General features: G+C 33.8%; 1 protein-coding gene across 4 annotated transcripts in view; it reads left to right on the top strand.

Moving 5' to 3' along the window:
- DGKB (diacylglycerol kinase beta) overlaps window positions 1-16,263 on the top strand; it is a 693,878-nt gene that overhangs the window by 510,685 nt on the left and 166,930 nt on the right. For all 4 annotated transcript variants that reach the window (XM_044246133.1, XM_044246130.1, XM_044246131.1 and 1 more), the window contains one exon: window positions 3,727-3,922. In XM_044246133.1, the coding sequence (XP_044102068.1) occupies window positions 3,727-3,922 (196 nt within the window). The remainder of the gene's footprint in view (window positions 1-3,726; window positions 3,923-16,263) is intronic.

The raw sequence follows: 16,263 nt of genomic DNA, 5'->3' as shown, positions 1-16,263 counted from the left end.
GCACAAAAAGCATCCAACTTACTCACGGGAAAATATAGGGTACCCCGGCCTTCAAATATCAGAAGAGACACTGTTAGACCATTTGTGTGTACATGTGTATTTTAGTTTGTAGATTTGCTGCTGTTGTTTTCTGAAAACACATAATTTTGTCTTAGGGATTACATATGGATTTGCAGAAAGTCTAGAAAAGTGGGCTTATATAAGTTATTTTACTCCATGTTATTTTATATAGTGAATAAAGCAATGTTTTTATGTTTGATTAAACAAAATTAGGTATAATTTTTATCTGATCTGGGCATAGAATTAGACTCGCTATAGAAAAAATATTTATGGTAGATCATTAACTGTATCTCGTCAGATTTTTTTTTCAATTTATTTATTTTCAGAAAAACATTATTCATTATTTTTTCACCACACCCAGTGCTCCATGCAAGCCGTGCCCTCTATAATACCCACCACCTGGTACCCCAACCTCCCACCACCCCGCCACTTCAAACCCCTCAGATTGTTTTTCAGAGTCCATCAAATTTATACACACTTAGAGCTGTCCAAAGGTCTTCATAATTTTGAATTTTTCTGTCACATGGCATGCTAACTGAATCTGAAACAATACACTCATTTTAAAAAGTTTGTCTTTAACACCTCTGTATAGTATGGTACAAAGTAGGCTTATAAACAAGGATTAAAATACCCTAGCAGAAGAATTTAAACCACCTTCTTTCCTTTTAAGTAGATTTGTCTCTGGAATAAGATCTTCCATTTTAAAACTGAAAAGAATGGACAACGGCCTCACAGCATCGCCCTCTGCAAATAGCTCCCATAGTACTATATGTTAATGACCTTTTTTCTATGTAATAAAAATATTCAGAATTTATTGACTAACCAAGGCTGTTAGCTTTTAGGCTTTTATATTCTTTTCCTCTGTAGCTACCTTTTTAAAAATCATAAATCTTCAAAGTGGATGAAAATACTATCTGACACAGTATTATAACTTGTTTATAGTTCATAGCCTTCACCCCAGCTTTTATTTCCATGCACTGGGTTGGTGCGCCAAAATTCCTGGTCTCCATCAGAGCTAGCTCCGAAATTTTCCAGACTAATGAACATAATGTTAAAGCAAACAGAGGAAGGTAACCTCAGGTCAAGAACTAGTGGAAACAAATCATTAATAAATAGCAATTTATGTAAGTACATTGTCCTGCTCGCCTAGGAACCTCAGGGTTCATCAGTCCTTCTTTGGGAACTTGAGGATTTTTTTTTTTTCATTTTCCCAAAAGCTGCTCACTCTGTTTCCTTGAAACTACACGTGATAAGACTCCGAAAAGTGAAAACATGAATAGTGTACACTGATGTCTTTCAGTTGTCACATGTAACTCCCCTAGTTCAATTAAAACAAAAAGCCTGTTTGCAACTGCTCTCCTTTGCTGCAGATGAACAAAGAAATACTCCTTCACTAATTCTGCAAGTAACTTGTCACAGTGCGGTTCTAAGGCCTAGTCAAATAATTGTCTTAGTGTACTACCTGCTGTGTTCAATATTGAGTGAAAATGGAAGCCAGGCCCTAACTCTAGCTTATTTCACAATTCTTCTGTTATTTAAATGATTTTAGTCAGTTTGGGGAAAGCCAGACCTTTATAAATTAACAGCAGGGAAATACCAAAGGTGTCAGATTGCATATTTATCATCTTTTTCGTGTAATACTTAAATATGTATTAAGAAGTGACTGACATAAATTAGGCAGATTTCAGAAGCCACAGGCCGTGGCTTGTAGAGGACCCCCTTCTGCTTGACATTTCATCCTTGTCAAAGATCAAATTATTTTAATTTAGGCTGCAAATTATAAGGAATGAAGACTTCTTTGTGGGAATTCCCTGTGGTAATCTGACTTTTGTTGTTACTGCTGCTTGTCAGTGTGCAAAAGATATAATATGCATGCAAATAAGGTTAAAAAATATGTACTATCTAATTATCCAGCCAGTACATTCCACTTGAAGACAGTGGGAGGCCTGACACACAGTATGTGTTTGATTCATTGAGGCCTGCAGGGTATTTACACAAGATTACTTTTAATTATGAAATTAATATCTGTTTATCTAGAATATATAGTGGTAAGTGAGTATACACATGAGCAGAATTCTTTAGTAAAAAGAAATCATCTTAATTTGATACATGAAAAGGAAGAAAAAAAATCACTTGTTTCTAGGGGGGAAGAAAAGGCATCATCCAGACCTCGGTTTCACCCCCTTTGAAACAAATTGAATGAAAACTTGGCACCTTCTCTAGAATTTGTTTCTAGCCCTGCCAAGTAGACTCAAGATGTGTTGCTTTATTTCACAGTTTTTATGTTTTAGTGAACAAGATGCAGTATTCAATTCAGTACGAAGAGGCAAATGTGGAAAAAGAGCAGGGGTTTTTTTGTTGTTTTTTTGTTTATTTCATTTTGGTGGAGCGTTATCACTTCTAGGTTCAGAAATCATCATTGCTATGAGAAAGAGAAAGATGAAGTCAGTATCAGTGCTTCGTTTTGTTTTGTTTTTGGAATAAGATGTGGCAAATAAAACAGTCCCACTGCAAATATACTTCAGTCTAGGAAATGCATATTCCTACCAAAGTTCTCTGTAAAACAAAGTGTTATACATTCGCATCCCTTCTCCTATTAGCTTACATACAACTGACAAAGGGAGAATGATATCTAGGATACACTTATAATATCTAGGATACGTTTATAACATAAGTACCACTTTGGAAACCTCAAAGCAAATGAATGAGTAATAATTCCAAAAACACAGTATGGCCTTGCACTCTTCACACATCTCCATCAGTGGAAATGAGCAGAAAATTCAAAAAAATTAAAAAGTGGCCACTCAGAATATCAAAAAGCATTGTGTATTAGCAAGTTTCATAGTCCTCATAATCAAAAGGGTGTTTTGTCACCAGGCAAACAAACAAACAAGAAGTCTGACTGATTAATTATTTTCATTTCTCAAGCTAATGTTACAGCAGCTGTAGAGTAATGGTGGATTGGACATTGCCTCAGCTGTCCTTGGCATTTCTCACTCTGCCTCACTGGTCCTCCATATTGGTTTAGACAACAGTGCCTCTCATTGTCTGTAATGCTGTGCTTGGAACTTAATCTAGTAAAAGAAACCATCCTTGGCCACTCTGATGTAGTTCAAGTCTCTTTGGAATGGTGTTTTTTACTTTACTTTTTTTTCTCCAAAGTCTATTAAGCCACTTCTTCCTCTACCCAAACAAGTGAGATCACGAATTATGAATTCTTTTTCCTCATTTTGCCCCAGTAGTGGCTTGCAGTGTATTCTAAGTAGGAGCCAGTCCTTAAAATTTCTGCTGGAACATTGACCAGACTTCCTAGACCCAACCTCTTTTGTAACACTTAGGAAATTTGTAGTTGGTTATACAGACGCTAATGCGTGTCCTCCTAATGGTTTCCTATAAACAAAGATAGACTGATGATTTAATTTGATCATGTTTAAAGACATGTTTAAACAATAACTGATTAATGTTCGTGTTTACTTCATCTTTTATATTGACATTTAGAGTAATCATTTAAGTGTCCTCGAAAGGTTTACGTAAATATGACAAGATTTTGGACTTAAAAACTCATTGAAAGATAGGTAAATGCAAAAAAGGAAATCATGGAAAAAGCCATCAAATATCTTACTGTTTCTGTTTGTTTGTTTGTTTGTTTTTCTTTTTACTAATCAGTGTGATGGAGTACAAATAGATTTAATAAACATCTCCCTGGAAGGAATTGCTATTTTGAATATACCAAGCATGCATGGTGGATCCAATCTTTGGGGAGAGTCTAAGAAAAGACGAAGCCATCGCCGCATAGAGAAAAAAGGGTCTGACAAAAGGACCACACTCACAGATGCGAAAGAATTGAAGTTTGCAAGTCAGGGTAAGTTTTCTCACATTTAATTTTGTTAACTTGTTTCTTTATTTGCTTTCAAAGTCTACTTTAAAAGAGTTTTCCGTTGCACCGTGGTCTATATATTTATGCAGTTATATTTTTCATAGTATCAGATATGTATGTGCGATTAAATTATATCATATTCTAAAATTGAATATAATGTGGCTATATTTTTTATGTTTTTTTCCCCCCTTAATTCTCCCTTTTCAGATTTCATTCTGTTTATCCTCCTTCCCAAAGAAAACCGAATATGTGTGGGTATTTAGTGGATAACACTATATAATATATTGTACATTAAGTTCTGAAATGTGATCATCTTGGTCAGGGTGTTTGAGTTGTTGTAACAAGGGCCTTGTTAAGGCTTTTCTGATGTTGTGTTGCAAGATTTTTTATTCTTGGCTGGGAAATCAAAGCTATCTTACGTTAAGCTGTTGTTCTAAGTACTGTGTAGAATGACGTTTAAATGCCCCATAAGATATTTTGGTCGTCTGCGGCTATTCTTCCAGAAATTTTGTAACAGTAATAAGGAGACCTGGGAAAAAAAATACTAGCAAAATGGGAGAGAATATCTATGGATCAGAATTTTCAATTGCATTGTAATGTAGGTCACACTTGGGCATGACAATCAAATATTATTGATAGATTTTTATAGATAAAGATATCAATGACTGTATTCTAACAGTCATGCCCCAATAATTTATATATATTTCTTTTACTTTCAGAATCTACCTAATTAATACTATTGATGACATTCAGATAGCCAAGAAAGCATCTTGGCCAGCTCAGTGTAGCCAAGAAAAAGTACGGAGAGGTTGACCTCCTTATGGGCCCAAGAAAATAAATAAATATATTTTAAAAAATAAATAAAATGTGAAGATGATTGATAGGCTTGATAGTGGTAGGAAACCGCTTTATCTTTCAGTATCTTCTGTGGTCTTCAGGTATCTGATTCAAGTTCTCAAAGCCAACAGTTACTTCTGTTACACGGAATATAGTGACCATGAGGGTGACGAAGATTGACAGAAAAAGTATTAGTTATTATTCTCTTGGAAGAAGTGCTTATTACAACGTGTCAATGACAGGAGCTTTTGAAGCCCCTTAAATATATAGGTGATCTTAAAGAGGTAAATTCTAAAGAGTCATGTAATTTAGTACAAGCAAATTTATACCAACTTAATTAAAATGCTTCATACTCAGAATGAATATAACTATAATGGAGAAAAATGGGTTTTTTGAAGGAGAAATATGTAGAAGAAAGGAGTACGTTTGTGCCATATGGATTTTTAAATGAAGAGAATTACATATTATTATTATTTCCTAGGAGTTATTGACAATATTATATTTATGTTTAAATGTAAGATTAATAGCTTTCTAAGAAGATTAGTAAAACATAGTAATATAGTCCATATAATTAAAAAAAAGAGCTTTCCAGTTTTTTATGTGGTAACTACATACTAATACTTGGCATGTCCTTTGCATTTTGATATTCTAAATGTAAATCTGACTTACTCTCCATGTTCAGCTGCCAGGTGTGTTCACCTGTTGAGGTATTGAAGTTGCTAGGACTTAAAATTATGCTGAACAAGGAGGGTGTCTATACAACCCCTGTGGAGCTCCCTGCAGGCTTGCTTTTGCTAGCTTCACTCATGACCCTCTGTAGGCTTTTTTCAGTAATAACACATTTTAAATAAAGCACAGACAGGTCAGCCAGAAGTGTCATACACTGTCACTGCCTATAACTGTATAAAAAGACCTCTCTTCCTGTTCTGTCTTCTTACTTAATGTTGTGGAACAATTAGGACTAAGTCTCCAAAAATTTGGTAAAGGAGAAAGTGGGAACCTGTAGGGTTTGTGACAGGAATACACTTTTTCTCAATACAAAGTTAGGGAAAAAGAGTAGAAATAAGAGTTCGTGGAGGTCATTGTATGAACAGAAGTATGTTTATAACTGATTTGATTCAACTCTTTGTTCCCTCTTTTGAAGCAGATGGTGCTTGTAATTTGAGTGTAGTTTTACTTCAAGATAAGGACAATTTCATCACTAAAAATGACCTTACCAGCTGAATATTAAAAAATAGATTATAATATATTATATACATAATATATATAATATATATTAATATGTAATATAATATATTAACCAGTATTCCCTTTTTATTAGTTTTATGTAGTTTTTTTTTTCATATTAAAGTATTTGGCCAAAGAATAACCAGAAGTATCTCAAAATGCTTCTAAGATTTGATTGCAAATTTATTCTCTTAACCCGTAAATATTATACTCACTAGTCAAGAAGTGAAATTTACTACTTATAATACCTGCATAGATCCTCTTCCTAAATAGTACATATTTCTGTCATTTGATTCTGTCTTCAATATCTTGACATAAAAACGATAGCATTAGGGCGCCTGGGTGGCTCAGTGGGTTAAGCCACTGCCTTCGGCTCAGGTCATGATCTCAGGGTCCTGGGATCGAGTCCCGCATCGGGCTCTTTGCTCAGCAGGGAGCCTGCTTCCCTCTACCTCTTTCTCTGCCTGCCTCTCTGTCTACTTGTGATCTCTCTCTGTCAAATAAATTAAAAAAATCTTAAAAAAAAAAAGATAGTATTAAATGTAAGAGTCATTCAGTATTTTAAATCTAAATATATTTCAAATTTACATAAAATGATTATAGGTATTGACTTTCGAATGAATTATGAAAAACACAGTTCTTGTTCAACATGTTTCTTTAGCCCAGACTCATGTTAATATTTTTCACTCTTAGAAAATATGTAAATAAAGGAATAAAAGACTTTATAATACAATTTCCTTTTCAGGAAGTACTTTCTTAAAATATTAACAAACAACTTTTCTGATATGCCACTGCAAAAAATTTGAAGTTCAAACTAAATTTTTACCATATTAAAGTGGATGCTTAGTTCCATAAACTTTAGAAAGCATTTGGTGGGGGACAGAGTAGGGGAAACATACATAACTAGATTCTTATAATAAAGATAAATTATTTTATTTAGGAGAAGCATTTAAACTAAGAAATAAGTTTACAGGGTTTTTGTTTTTTTGTTTTTTGTAACTTAAATATATGTCATAGACCAAAGGTACGTGATCAGGATTTAGAGCATTAAATCCTCATCTATATTATGCTGTACATAATCTGTGTTTGTATGTGTACTGTGGGGTTTTTTTTTCAATTTATAACTTTAACCTCAATTTTATTTTTGAAATAAATCCATTTGAGCAAAAGTAGGGTAAAAACCAAAACTGAATAATAATGCAGGAGGTATTTGAATAAGGCAAAGACTGTGAAGGGGGACAAGAAAGAGTAAAGTTTAGAAAGTAGCACCAAGCTGATGTGACAGCTCTCAACACTTCCTCTCATATAGCCTTAACCTTGAACATTTATTGTGAACATGCCTTTTCTTCTTCATTCTCTTGCATACAATTTATTGTATATCAGATCCCCAAGAACAAGCTTTTCTGTAGACTTTATGCTGCCCGTGCTTCTCCCCCTCCCAAATTGACATTTGTGTCCTGTGCTAGGGAAGACTAAAACTTCTAAGGATTCTTCTTAGTAGCCAGAGAGATGATGCATCTGACTGACTATCAGGGAATCTCTCTACATCAAATGACTTTGTTATTATTTTGTCTTTTGAAAACTTGGAGGTAATAAGAAGAGGAAAAGGCAGTCAAAGCCAGATTTATCAAAGAGAATAAATGAGTTGATATCTGTGAAAACTTGGCAAGGCTTGAATTTCTTTTGCTTCTGAAGATAAATAACATTATTGGCTCTTCTGTCTCTGTCTTTACAATGGGGATGGTAAATTCTGGAAGAGTTGAGATTCATCTCCCTGCTCTATACGTCGTATTACCTGGATAAGGATACAAATAGCACTTAAACAGTAAGACCCTGACTTTCTATGCCTTGTAGAAGTTGCACTTCTCTGGAAGTTGATTGTAAGGACATTTGTTATCCATTATTATCAATTTTTCTAGACATCTCTTTGGGTTATTTGGGGTAATTTAGAAGGCAATGTTTTAAGTTGTCTAAATATAAACTGCAACATTCATTTTAGAACTGTAGATGATGTATTTGGCATTCAAACACCGGCAAGCAGAACAATTTCCAAGCATTTAAATTCAGTGATTAAATCAATTATATTTAGAAACAAGAAAATGATTTCATGCTGCATTATTATACCTGGATCTTAAAATTGTTTAAAAAAGATTATGGCACTTGAGATGTTACATTTCACAAAAATATATGTCATATACTAATACCATGATAATTTTATTGGTTGAAAATAGATAGATCCAAACATTTGCTATCCAGTAACCTTTAAGGAGATGTCTCGAATGAGTTCCTCAGTGTATGTTTTCAAACTATCTCCTTTGAAAATTTCTAGCAGTGGCTAATGTAAATAATATCACATACTTAATAAAACTATCTAAATATCAAAGTTTCTGTTTGCAGTTGAAGATTGAATCATACACCTGGATGTCTTAATGTGATAGTTCTCTATTTTTGCAAAAGGCATACTTTTTAAGTGTAAGACAGTTATAAAGAATTAAGGGATACAAAATGTATTTCTTATATGTAAAATTAGATAATGCATTTTTGAAATATAAGGCAATGTACTCTTGTCTTTGGCCTACCTGAAACAGTCATGAAATTCATGGCACTATATTTGTCATGGCACTATAAGACTACAGAGAAACTGCTAGCCTCCTAAAAATTTGGAAATCGGAAACCAATAACTATGCATAAATTATTATTTATGGATGATTTAAACATCAGATGGCAGTCTTTAGAACTAGCATCACTGCTCTTTTTCCCATGTTCAAAAGTCAGATTTTCAAAATCTGACAAGCAGTATTCTAGAAACAAAGTCTGACATGTAGTATAATTCTGGAACTTCTTATAGTAAAATTGGTAAGTCCACAAAATCATTTCGATATAAACAGACAAGTAATCATTTAAACAGTACAGTGGTGTTTTCTAATACATAAATGAGATCATTGCCAATAAGGGTTTATTCTGGAAAATAGATTGAAATAGGAAAATGGAGAAAATACAAATAATAGGAGGTAGGAAAAGGCAGAACAAGGAGTAACTTGCTTCTACCTAATGAATCTGGAAAAACTTGAAACAAATTAGATTTTTGTAGCAGTTGCATTTTGAAAAATATATGAGCTGGCAGTCAATCTAGTGAATGCAAAAGAAGGAAAGGGGATTTGTTTATTTGAGGTTTTAAATCAAAGCTCAGCTGTTACCTTCTCTGACTTCTGAGGCTGAATACCTTCTTTATTTTCAAATGCTAATGCTATTCTGATACCCGTCTACATTTCTAGCTATTGATTTTAATTGCAACTTCAGAGAAAGATGGAAAATATAAATGCTCTAATGGGTCATTTTCTCTACGATGTTGATGTCTAATATCAGTGATAAAAGGACCATCTTACTTGTTTCTGTGACATAGTATCCAATCCTGAGTCTTTTGAAAGTAATAGCAGGTCATCTACTCAGGCTAAGGTTGCATTATAATTCTAAGTAAATTTAACTTGTGCAGTGGTGGAAATAAAAAATATATTTCCAAGTTAAATAAATATTGACTGATTATATAAGCCTCAACTAATTAAATAATACTTGTAGAGTTTGCTTTCAGATTAGTGACATGAAGTTCCCATATGTGATGCCATTCTTAGAAGTTTCCTAAATATCAAGTTCTACAGTAACCTTGCCAGTTGACAATGGTAATTTAAAGCCCATGTAATAGATGTGCCCCAGGGAACTTAAAATAATTTTCTTATAATCAGGATATATGGCACTAAGGCTGAATTTTTAAAGAATAGTAAACATGAAAGAACTATCAAAAAGATATAAAACCTTCAACAAAAATTGTTAAACATGGGTCATGGTTCCTTTTTTTCCCCTGTTGGCATTAAAAATCATGTTTCCTTTTTAATCAAGATACAAAATAATAACCAAGAAAAACTAATCTCATTGAGAATGAAATTTCAATTGCACCATCTATGGAATGACACTTTATGTAAGGACTTTAAGTCATACAGGAGAGATATTAGACCTGTATGTTGCCTTTCTTTCTTTATAAGTATTTTTTCTACTTCCTTTAATGGATATGAGGAAACCACAAAAATCCATTAACTGGTTCTCCTTGCACTCATTCCTTTAACTACCAAAGAGTGGCATGGGGTCCTGTTAGGGAGGAAAGAGACCTTTTTCTTGAAAAGAGCCAAATTCCACCGCTTACTTAATTATCTTTGATCTGTATGAATTTGAGTTAACCAAAGCAAATCACCACTGGATTTCCATTGCCATGAATTTACATAGATCATGATTTTCTCCATTCTGGGTAATTATTCTTCTGGCTTAATAAAAATAGTTCTATTCTGCTTTTGGTGAACTGTGGATTTATAAACTTAAGGATTTTTTTGGTGTCTATTTTAGGCAGTGTCTATTGGCTGCTGTACAATTAAAACTATTAATCAGAGTAAGGTAAAAATTGAGGCCTAAATGTTATAAGGTGACAGTCATTTGAAATAAGACTAATAATCTCCATAGATAAACATGTCTAATTTAAATGAGCTCTAGGGAGTTTTTTTAGAAAGTTCAAATGCCTGATGAATGCTGCACTGTTATTCTAATTATCTTGTAATATGGCATAAAATAACAATCTCATTTCATCCTTTTATTTACAAAGCTGCCCCCATTGTCATTATATTTTACCTGTTCAAGCTCTGAAAGATTGCTCCTCGTTGAGAGATTCATTAAAAGAGAATAATTATATTATATTTCACAGATTGGCTGAAAGAAAATGTATCTTTGAACAATTTCATTTCCCTGAACAGTTGTTCATTTCAAGGTGGAAGACAGGTCTATTAAGTACCTTCCCCCCTTTTTAAACATGTCAAAGCTAACCATTAATACTGAAATTAGTAATTTGGTTCTGATTTAATGAAAGAATCAGCTGCTATTTGTAGAACTCAGTTTCTGTGGCTGAGAAAAACATAGTGTCTTCAAAATATTGAATAACAAAATATATTTAAGAATCTTTTTATGCACAATGATTTAAATGCATGTCTTTTCTGTTAGTTAAAGCTCTTAGCCTTAGCATACTGACTTTTTTCCTTACTGATGATGCTTGAGAATATGTACTTGTCCATCCAAAAAACTACATAAGACTTTTCTAAGTATGTGGCATTCAAATTTTCAGAGTATCTTGTTAAATGAATAGTAAGAGATAGAAAATCAACCAATATAATGAACATTTAGTTTTAAAATTTACTGCATGAAAGGCTCATGGGATTTGTGATTAAATGGCTTTTCAAAATGAAAAAGAGAGTCATGTACACAAAAATGTGACTTCAAAAAAATTAGGTCTGACACAGGTCACTTCGTATTTAAACATTTCAGTGTTGTGCAAAAAGCTGTTCATGGTCATATGCAAGTAAATACCTTAACTCTTAATCTTAACACTCTATAGTAAATAATTAAGCAGTAATGAAATAATGTATTCATCATTGATGGTTTTGCCAAGCTTTGCATACTTGCTTATAAGCACTTTCTTCCCTGAGAGTCCTTACATGTTAGTCTTCTTAACACTGCTCTGCCAGCCCACGAAAATAGAAGTACTGGGAGATCTAGTGCGCAGAGTGGGAAGCCAGGAAAGGAGTCAACCCATCTTTCACCCAGGATAAAAGTATAAAAAGTGTTATTTGATTTTTAAAAGACAGTAATTGTATCACATTTAAATACCGATTTTAAACGTGTGTAGGATTTGAAGAGCTCTCGAGATACAAAATGCATTAACTGTATCATTTTAGAAGGGTGTAACTAAAGTATGCTGATACATTAGCAGTGCTGTTTTGAGTCAGAGGTTAAGGCTGAGGTTTTGCACATTTTTGTAGTTAGCTGTTATTTCTAAATTCTTCATTAATGTGTTTTCTGGTGTTTTATTAATGAAACTTATTTCTTCTAAAGGAAGTCTATAAGGTCTTTATCTTAGATCCGTTTAGATCTCTGTTGCATTTTTTGCTTTTCACTTTTGCTATTTGGCTTCTGAATATTTTACATGTTACCTTTGTAAACTTTTCATCCAGATATTCATATTCATACAGAAGTCATCAATTAGAAAGGAACTGTAGTAGTTGATTTCATTCTTGAAGAAGGGAATGAATATAGTATGGTAGATTTATGATAGAACCTAAAATTTAACTTCCTTTGCAAATCAAGAAACTATTCAGTTATTCAAACAAACAAAATAAAATAAACACATTGGTTTAGGCAGAAAAGTTGAATTAAACTAAAAAGCAATCTGACACTTTAAATCTCTCATGAAGGTTTAATAAATCAAGATATTTATTAGCGAGTACTCACAGAAAATGCCTTTATCAGGTGTTGTGACACAGTCTGTGCGTGTAAGTGCACATGTGTCTGTGTGGTGTGTATATGTGTGCATATATACTGAATTCATTTATAGGGAAAGAATAATGGGCATGCAGATTACAAAATGATGCATGGTAGAAAAACATCAGTTGAACACAAATTATTTTGGAAGTTCATGTCAGAAAACTAGGGAACCAAATAAAGCATCGCTTTAAGAGGAAAATAGGTTTTATTTTTGTTTTAATAGCAGAAGAGACAGTGATAGTACAAAATATTCTCTAAACATTTTCCGAGGGTAGTACAAAACATTATCTCAAGAGAAGAGGAGGTTGAAAATAGGTAGAGGGGAATTTCCTTTTTTTTTTTTTTTTTGGTCTTCCTTTCCTTTTCTTTTACTACATGTCATCCTTGGAGAATAATGCACTCTTCAGATTTCATCATTCCTCTTCCTCGGTATGAGAACGCCCACCCTAAAATGATCCTCCCCAGTAGCTAAACAACTTACTCCCTCGATTGGCCCCTATAGCAAATTTATACCTACTCATGGATCAGAAAACAGTAGCTTCCGAAGAAGTGTAAGACAATTTTCTGACACCGCAATGACTTTGTGTGTATGATCATTTTTTTTGCGTTTTTAAAATTGAGATAACACTTGACATACAGTATTGTGTAAGTTAAAGTTATACCACTTGTTGATTTGACACACTTATATAGTGCAATATTATTACCACTGTTGAGTTAGCTAACACCTCTGTCACATTAAATAATTAAGATCCAATATTAGCAACTTTGATGTTTGTAGGACATACTATTTACTATGCTATAGTGATTTTTCTTTCTCTGTTTTCCTATGATAAAAAAAAAAAGTTATATTCCATGAGAAGAAAAGAAATGAATTAGTATCAGGGCAGTTGTTGGTCTTACACAGAATTCTCATCTTCATCTAGGCTGTCTTCTTCCTATTTTCTTTTCAAGTCAGCAGCCTCTGAAAGGAAAAACTTTTGACATAGACATTGAAAGCCAGTGATCTTCTTGAGGCTGGCTTTAGTTTCTAGCTTTCAATTCAATAAGTGCATGGCTATCACAAGTTCTTTGGTTTAAAAAAAAAAAAAGAGGGGGAGGATAAATTCATAAACTCAGACCAGTTATTAACTGGTCAAGTCTGTTTCCTAACCTTTATAAATGAAGATAATCATACCTGATTTTTATTTTTTTTACCTTATAGAGTGATTTGTACATTTCAATATATTTCAAATAATTTACTGTAGAAATGTAAGATGGCCTTATTATTACTTCATCAACTTAAAATTATGCACAAGACTATCCCTAGAATTAGTGTGAAGTACTTGTAACCTTTGGCCAGCATTTGTGAGAGAGGAGGCAAAGGTTAAGAGGTCATCCTCCACCTGTGGAACCAGTAACCTTTCTAAGAATGAATCCTATCCCCACAAAATTATAAATAAATAGGGTCTTTATTTCAGATCATGACCAGTGTTTCCTTTTCTGAAAAACTACATTATGAATAATCAGTGGCATTCTCAATTCTTGAAATCTTTAAATGAGAGATAAGATACTGACTGCATTCTGAGCCACCTTTGAGTTAAATGTTATTTATCATACCTTCCCAAGAAAGGCACAATTCCTCTTAGAATGTTTATACTAATAGAAGTTGATTAAAATACAATTGACTCTTCGCAGGTGTTAGAATGAATGAAATATTTAACTGATGCTTGTCAGGTTAGTTTCTTCCTGTCTACTCATTTGTTACTTTCTTCCTCCTGGTGAATCATGGAATACATTGTTTATTTTCTGCATTCCCTTTGCTTGTACATCTTTCATCTCTCTTTCTTACAAAGGTTGTAATATTGTGGTGGCCCTAGTCCTGATTTCTTGGGAGCCTCATAAGCCAATTGCCCGTGACCACTTCCCCTAATTTTGCAGCAAAGACCAAGTCACCTTAGCAACCAGTCCAGATTATGCTTGCCACTCTTAAATTTCTGTTTCCCCCTTGGCAGTATAAAGCATTACTTGTGATTCACCATGATGTTTATCAGAGCCCTTTCTAAAGTAGGCTGTCTTGGAAAGCACAAGCTGCCTAACAAATTAATGGCCTTGTGAGGTGCTGCCTGCTGGGGTGAAAATAAATTGTAGAGGAGGACAGAGGACAGGTAATGGGCCCTAGCGAGACTGCAAAACTCTTTTCAAACTGGCACTGACTGTCTGCCAATAGACATGGTGTTAACTGTCAACAAGGTCTATGGCCCTTGAAGATAGTCTCCATAAGAAGGGAAAGTTGAAGGAGTTCTATGATTTTGTTTCAAGTTGAGTGCATCCTGCTTTTGAACAACTCTTCTGAGGCGGCAAAGATGCAGACTCAATGGCAAGTAATTCACAATTCTCAGGGAAGCCTTTGCATGGTTTCAAGACTGAATTTTTATTTTACTGTTCTTGCATGTGTTGTTTTATTGTTGATGGTAATGTTGATGCTACTACTTATAAATTAAAAAGGAAAAAACTCACAGTTAAAGTGTGGGATAACTAGCTTCTCATAAAATGTAGAAAATATAATCATTGTTCATATTCCTTTGCCATCAGAGAATAAGTTTCAGTTTCTCAAATGTCCTTGCCTGCCCCTCCTAGATAAGCTACAGTAGATTATGTGTTTGAGAATAATATGTTCCTTCAAGAAGTGATTCTCTATTGTTCTGTTTCTATTGTTGCCAGTGTCATATCTTAAATCTATCATTATCTCTTTGTAAACTCTTTATATGTATATATAAAATATGCATCTAATTCATAAATGATCATGAATAAACAGATCATGCTTTATTAACTAACACCTTTTTTCCACTCAACTATTTTTTAATTTTAATTTAATTTTTTTTAGTGTTCCAGAATTCATTGTTTATGCACCATACCCAGTGCTCCATGGAAAATGTGCCCTATTTTCTCAACTAACTGATGGTTTCTGTCTTCATTCAGAATTGTGTGGGAAGGGCAAAACTTTAAAGATAGAACAAAATGATGCCTAGCTTTAAAACTGAGCAAATTGATTACCCTCATTTTAAGAGTTTTTTTTCCCTAAGGATAGTCGATAGGGGATTTTAAACCACTTCACAGTGTGCTATGTATATTTAATGGACAGATAACAAAGACCAATCATGTTAAGACTGAAATGTCAACATACACATCAGTCATTCATTCAGTAGCTTAGTATGTGTGCAGCCAATCTGCCTTGCGATTGCTTTCCTCACTCACTCCACTCTAGTCCAATTGGCCTTTTTGTTGCTAATCAAATACACCAAGCATGATACAACCTCAGAGTCTTTCTGGTGATATTCCCTGTCTTTGAAATGTTTTTACCTCAAATCTTCACATAGTTTCTCATGGCTTCTCCCTTGCTTCTTTCAGGTAACTGTAAAAAAAATGCTTTCCTGGGAGAGACTTTCCCTGACCATTTTTCTAAAAGGTCATGAATTCCCTTCCATCCCTTAATCCCTCTCACAAGCCCTACTTCTGAGTTCTAGTGCTATGAATAAGTTCTGCTTTTTTTGAATTTTATATAAACAGAAAAATATAGCATATATTCATTTATGTCTGGCTTCTTTAATTTCATATTCTCATTAGTTCGTAGTATCCATTATATGAGTATACAGTTGTTGTGGTGGTGGTGTTGTTGTTGTTTTCCCCCTCATGGAGCTATTATAAATTCTACCACTGTGGACATTTTTGTACAGGTCCTGGGGTGTGTATCTGTATTTCTTCTGTGTATAGACTGAGAAAGGAAAGTTTCTGGGTCATGGTATATATGTATGTCCAATTTCCTTAGATACTGCTTAAAAGTTGTACAGATTTACACTCCATCCAGTGGTATACAAGGCTTCTCCAGACATTCCATAGATGATGAGTCCTTTAAATTTAGCCATGCTAGT

Source organism: Neovison vison, chromosome 4 (assembly GCF_020171115.1).
Source record: "Neovison vison isolate M4711 chromosome 4, ASM_NN_V1, whole genome shotgun sequence".
Taxonomy (NCBI): Eukaryota; Metazoa; Chordata; class Mammalia; order Carnivora; family Mustelidae; genus Neogale; species Neogale vison.
Note: the sequence above shows the minus strand (reverse complement) of the source record. Positions and strands in the feature narration are given on the sequence as shown.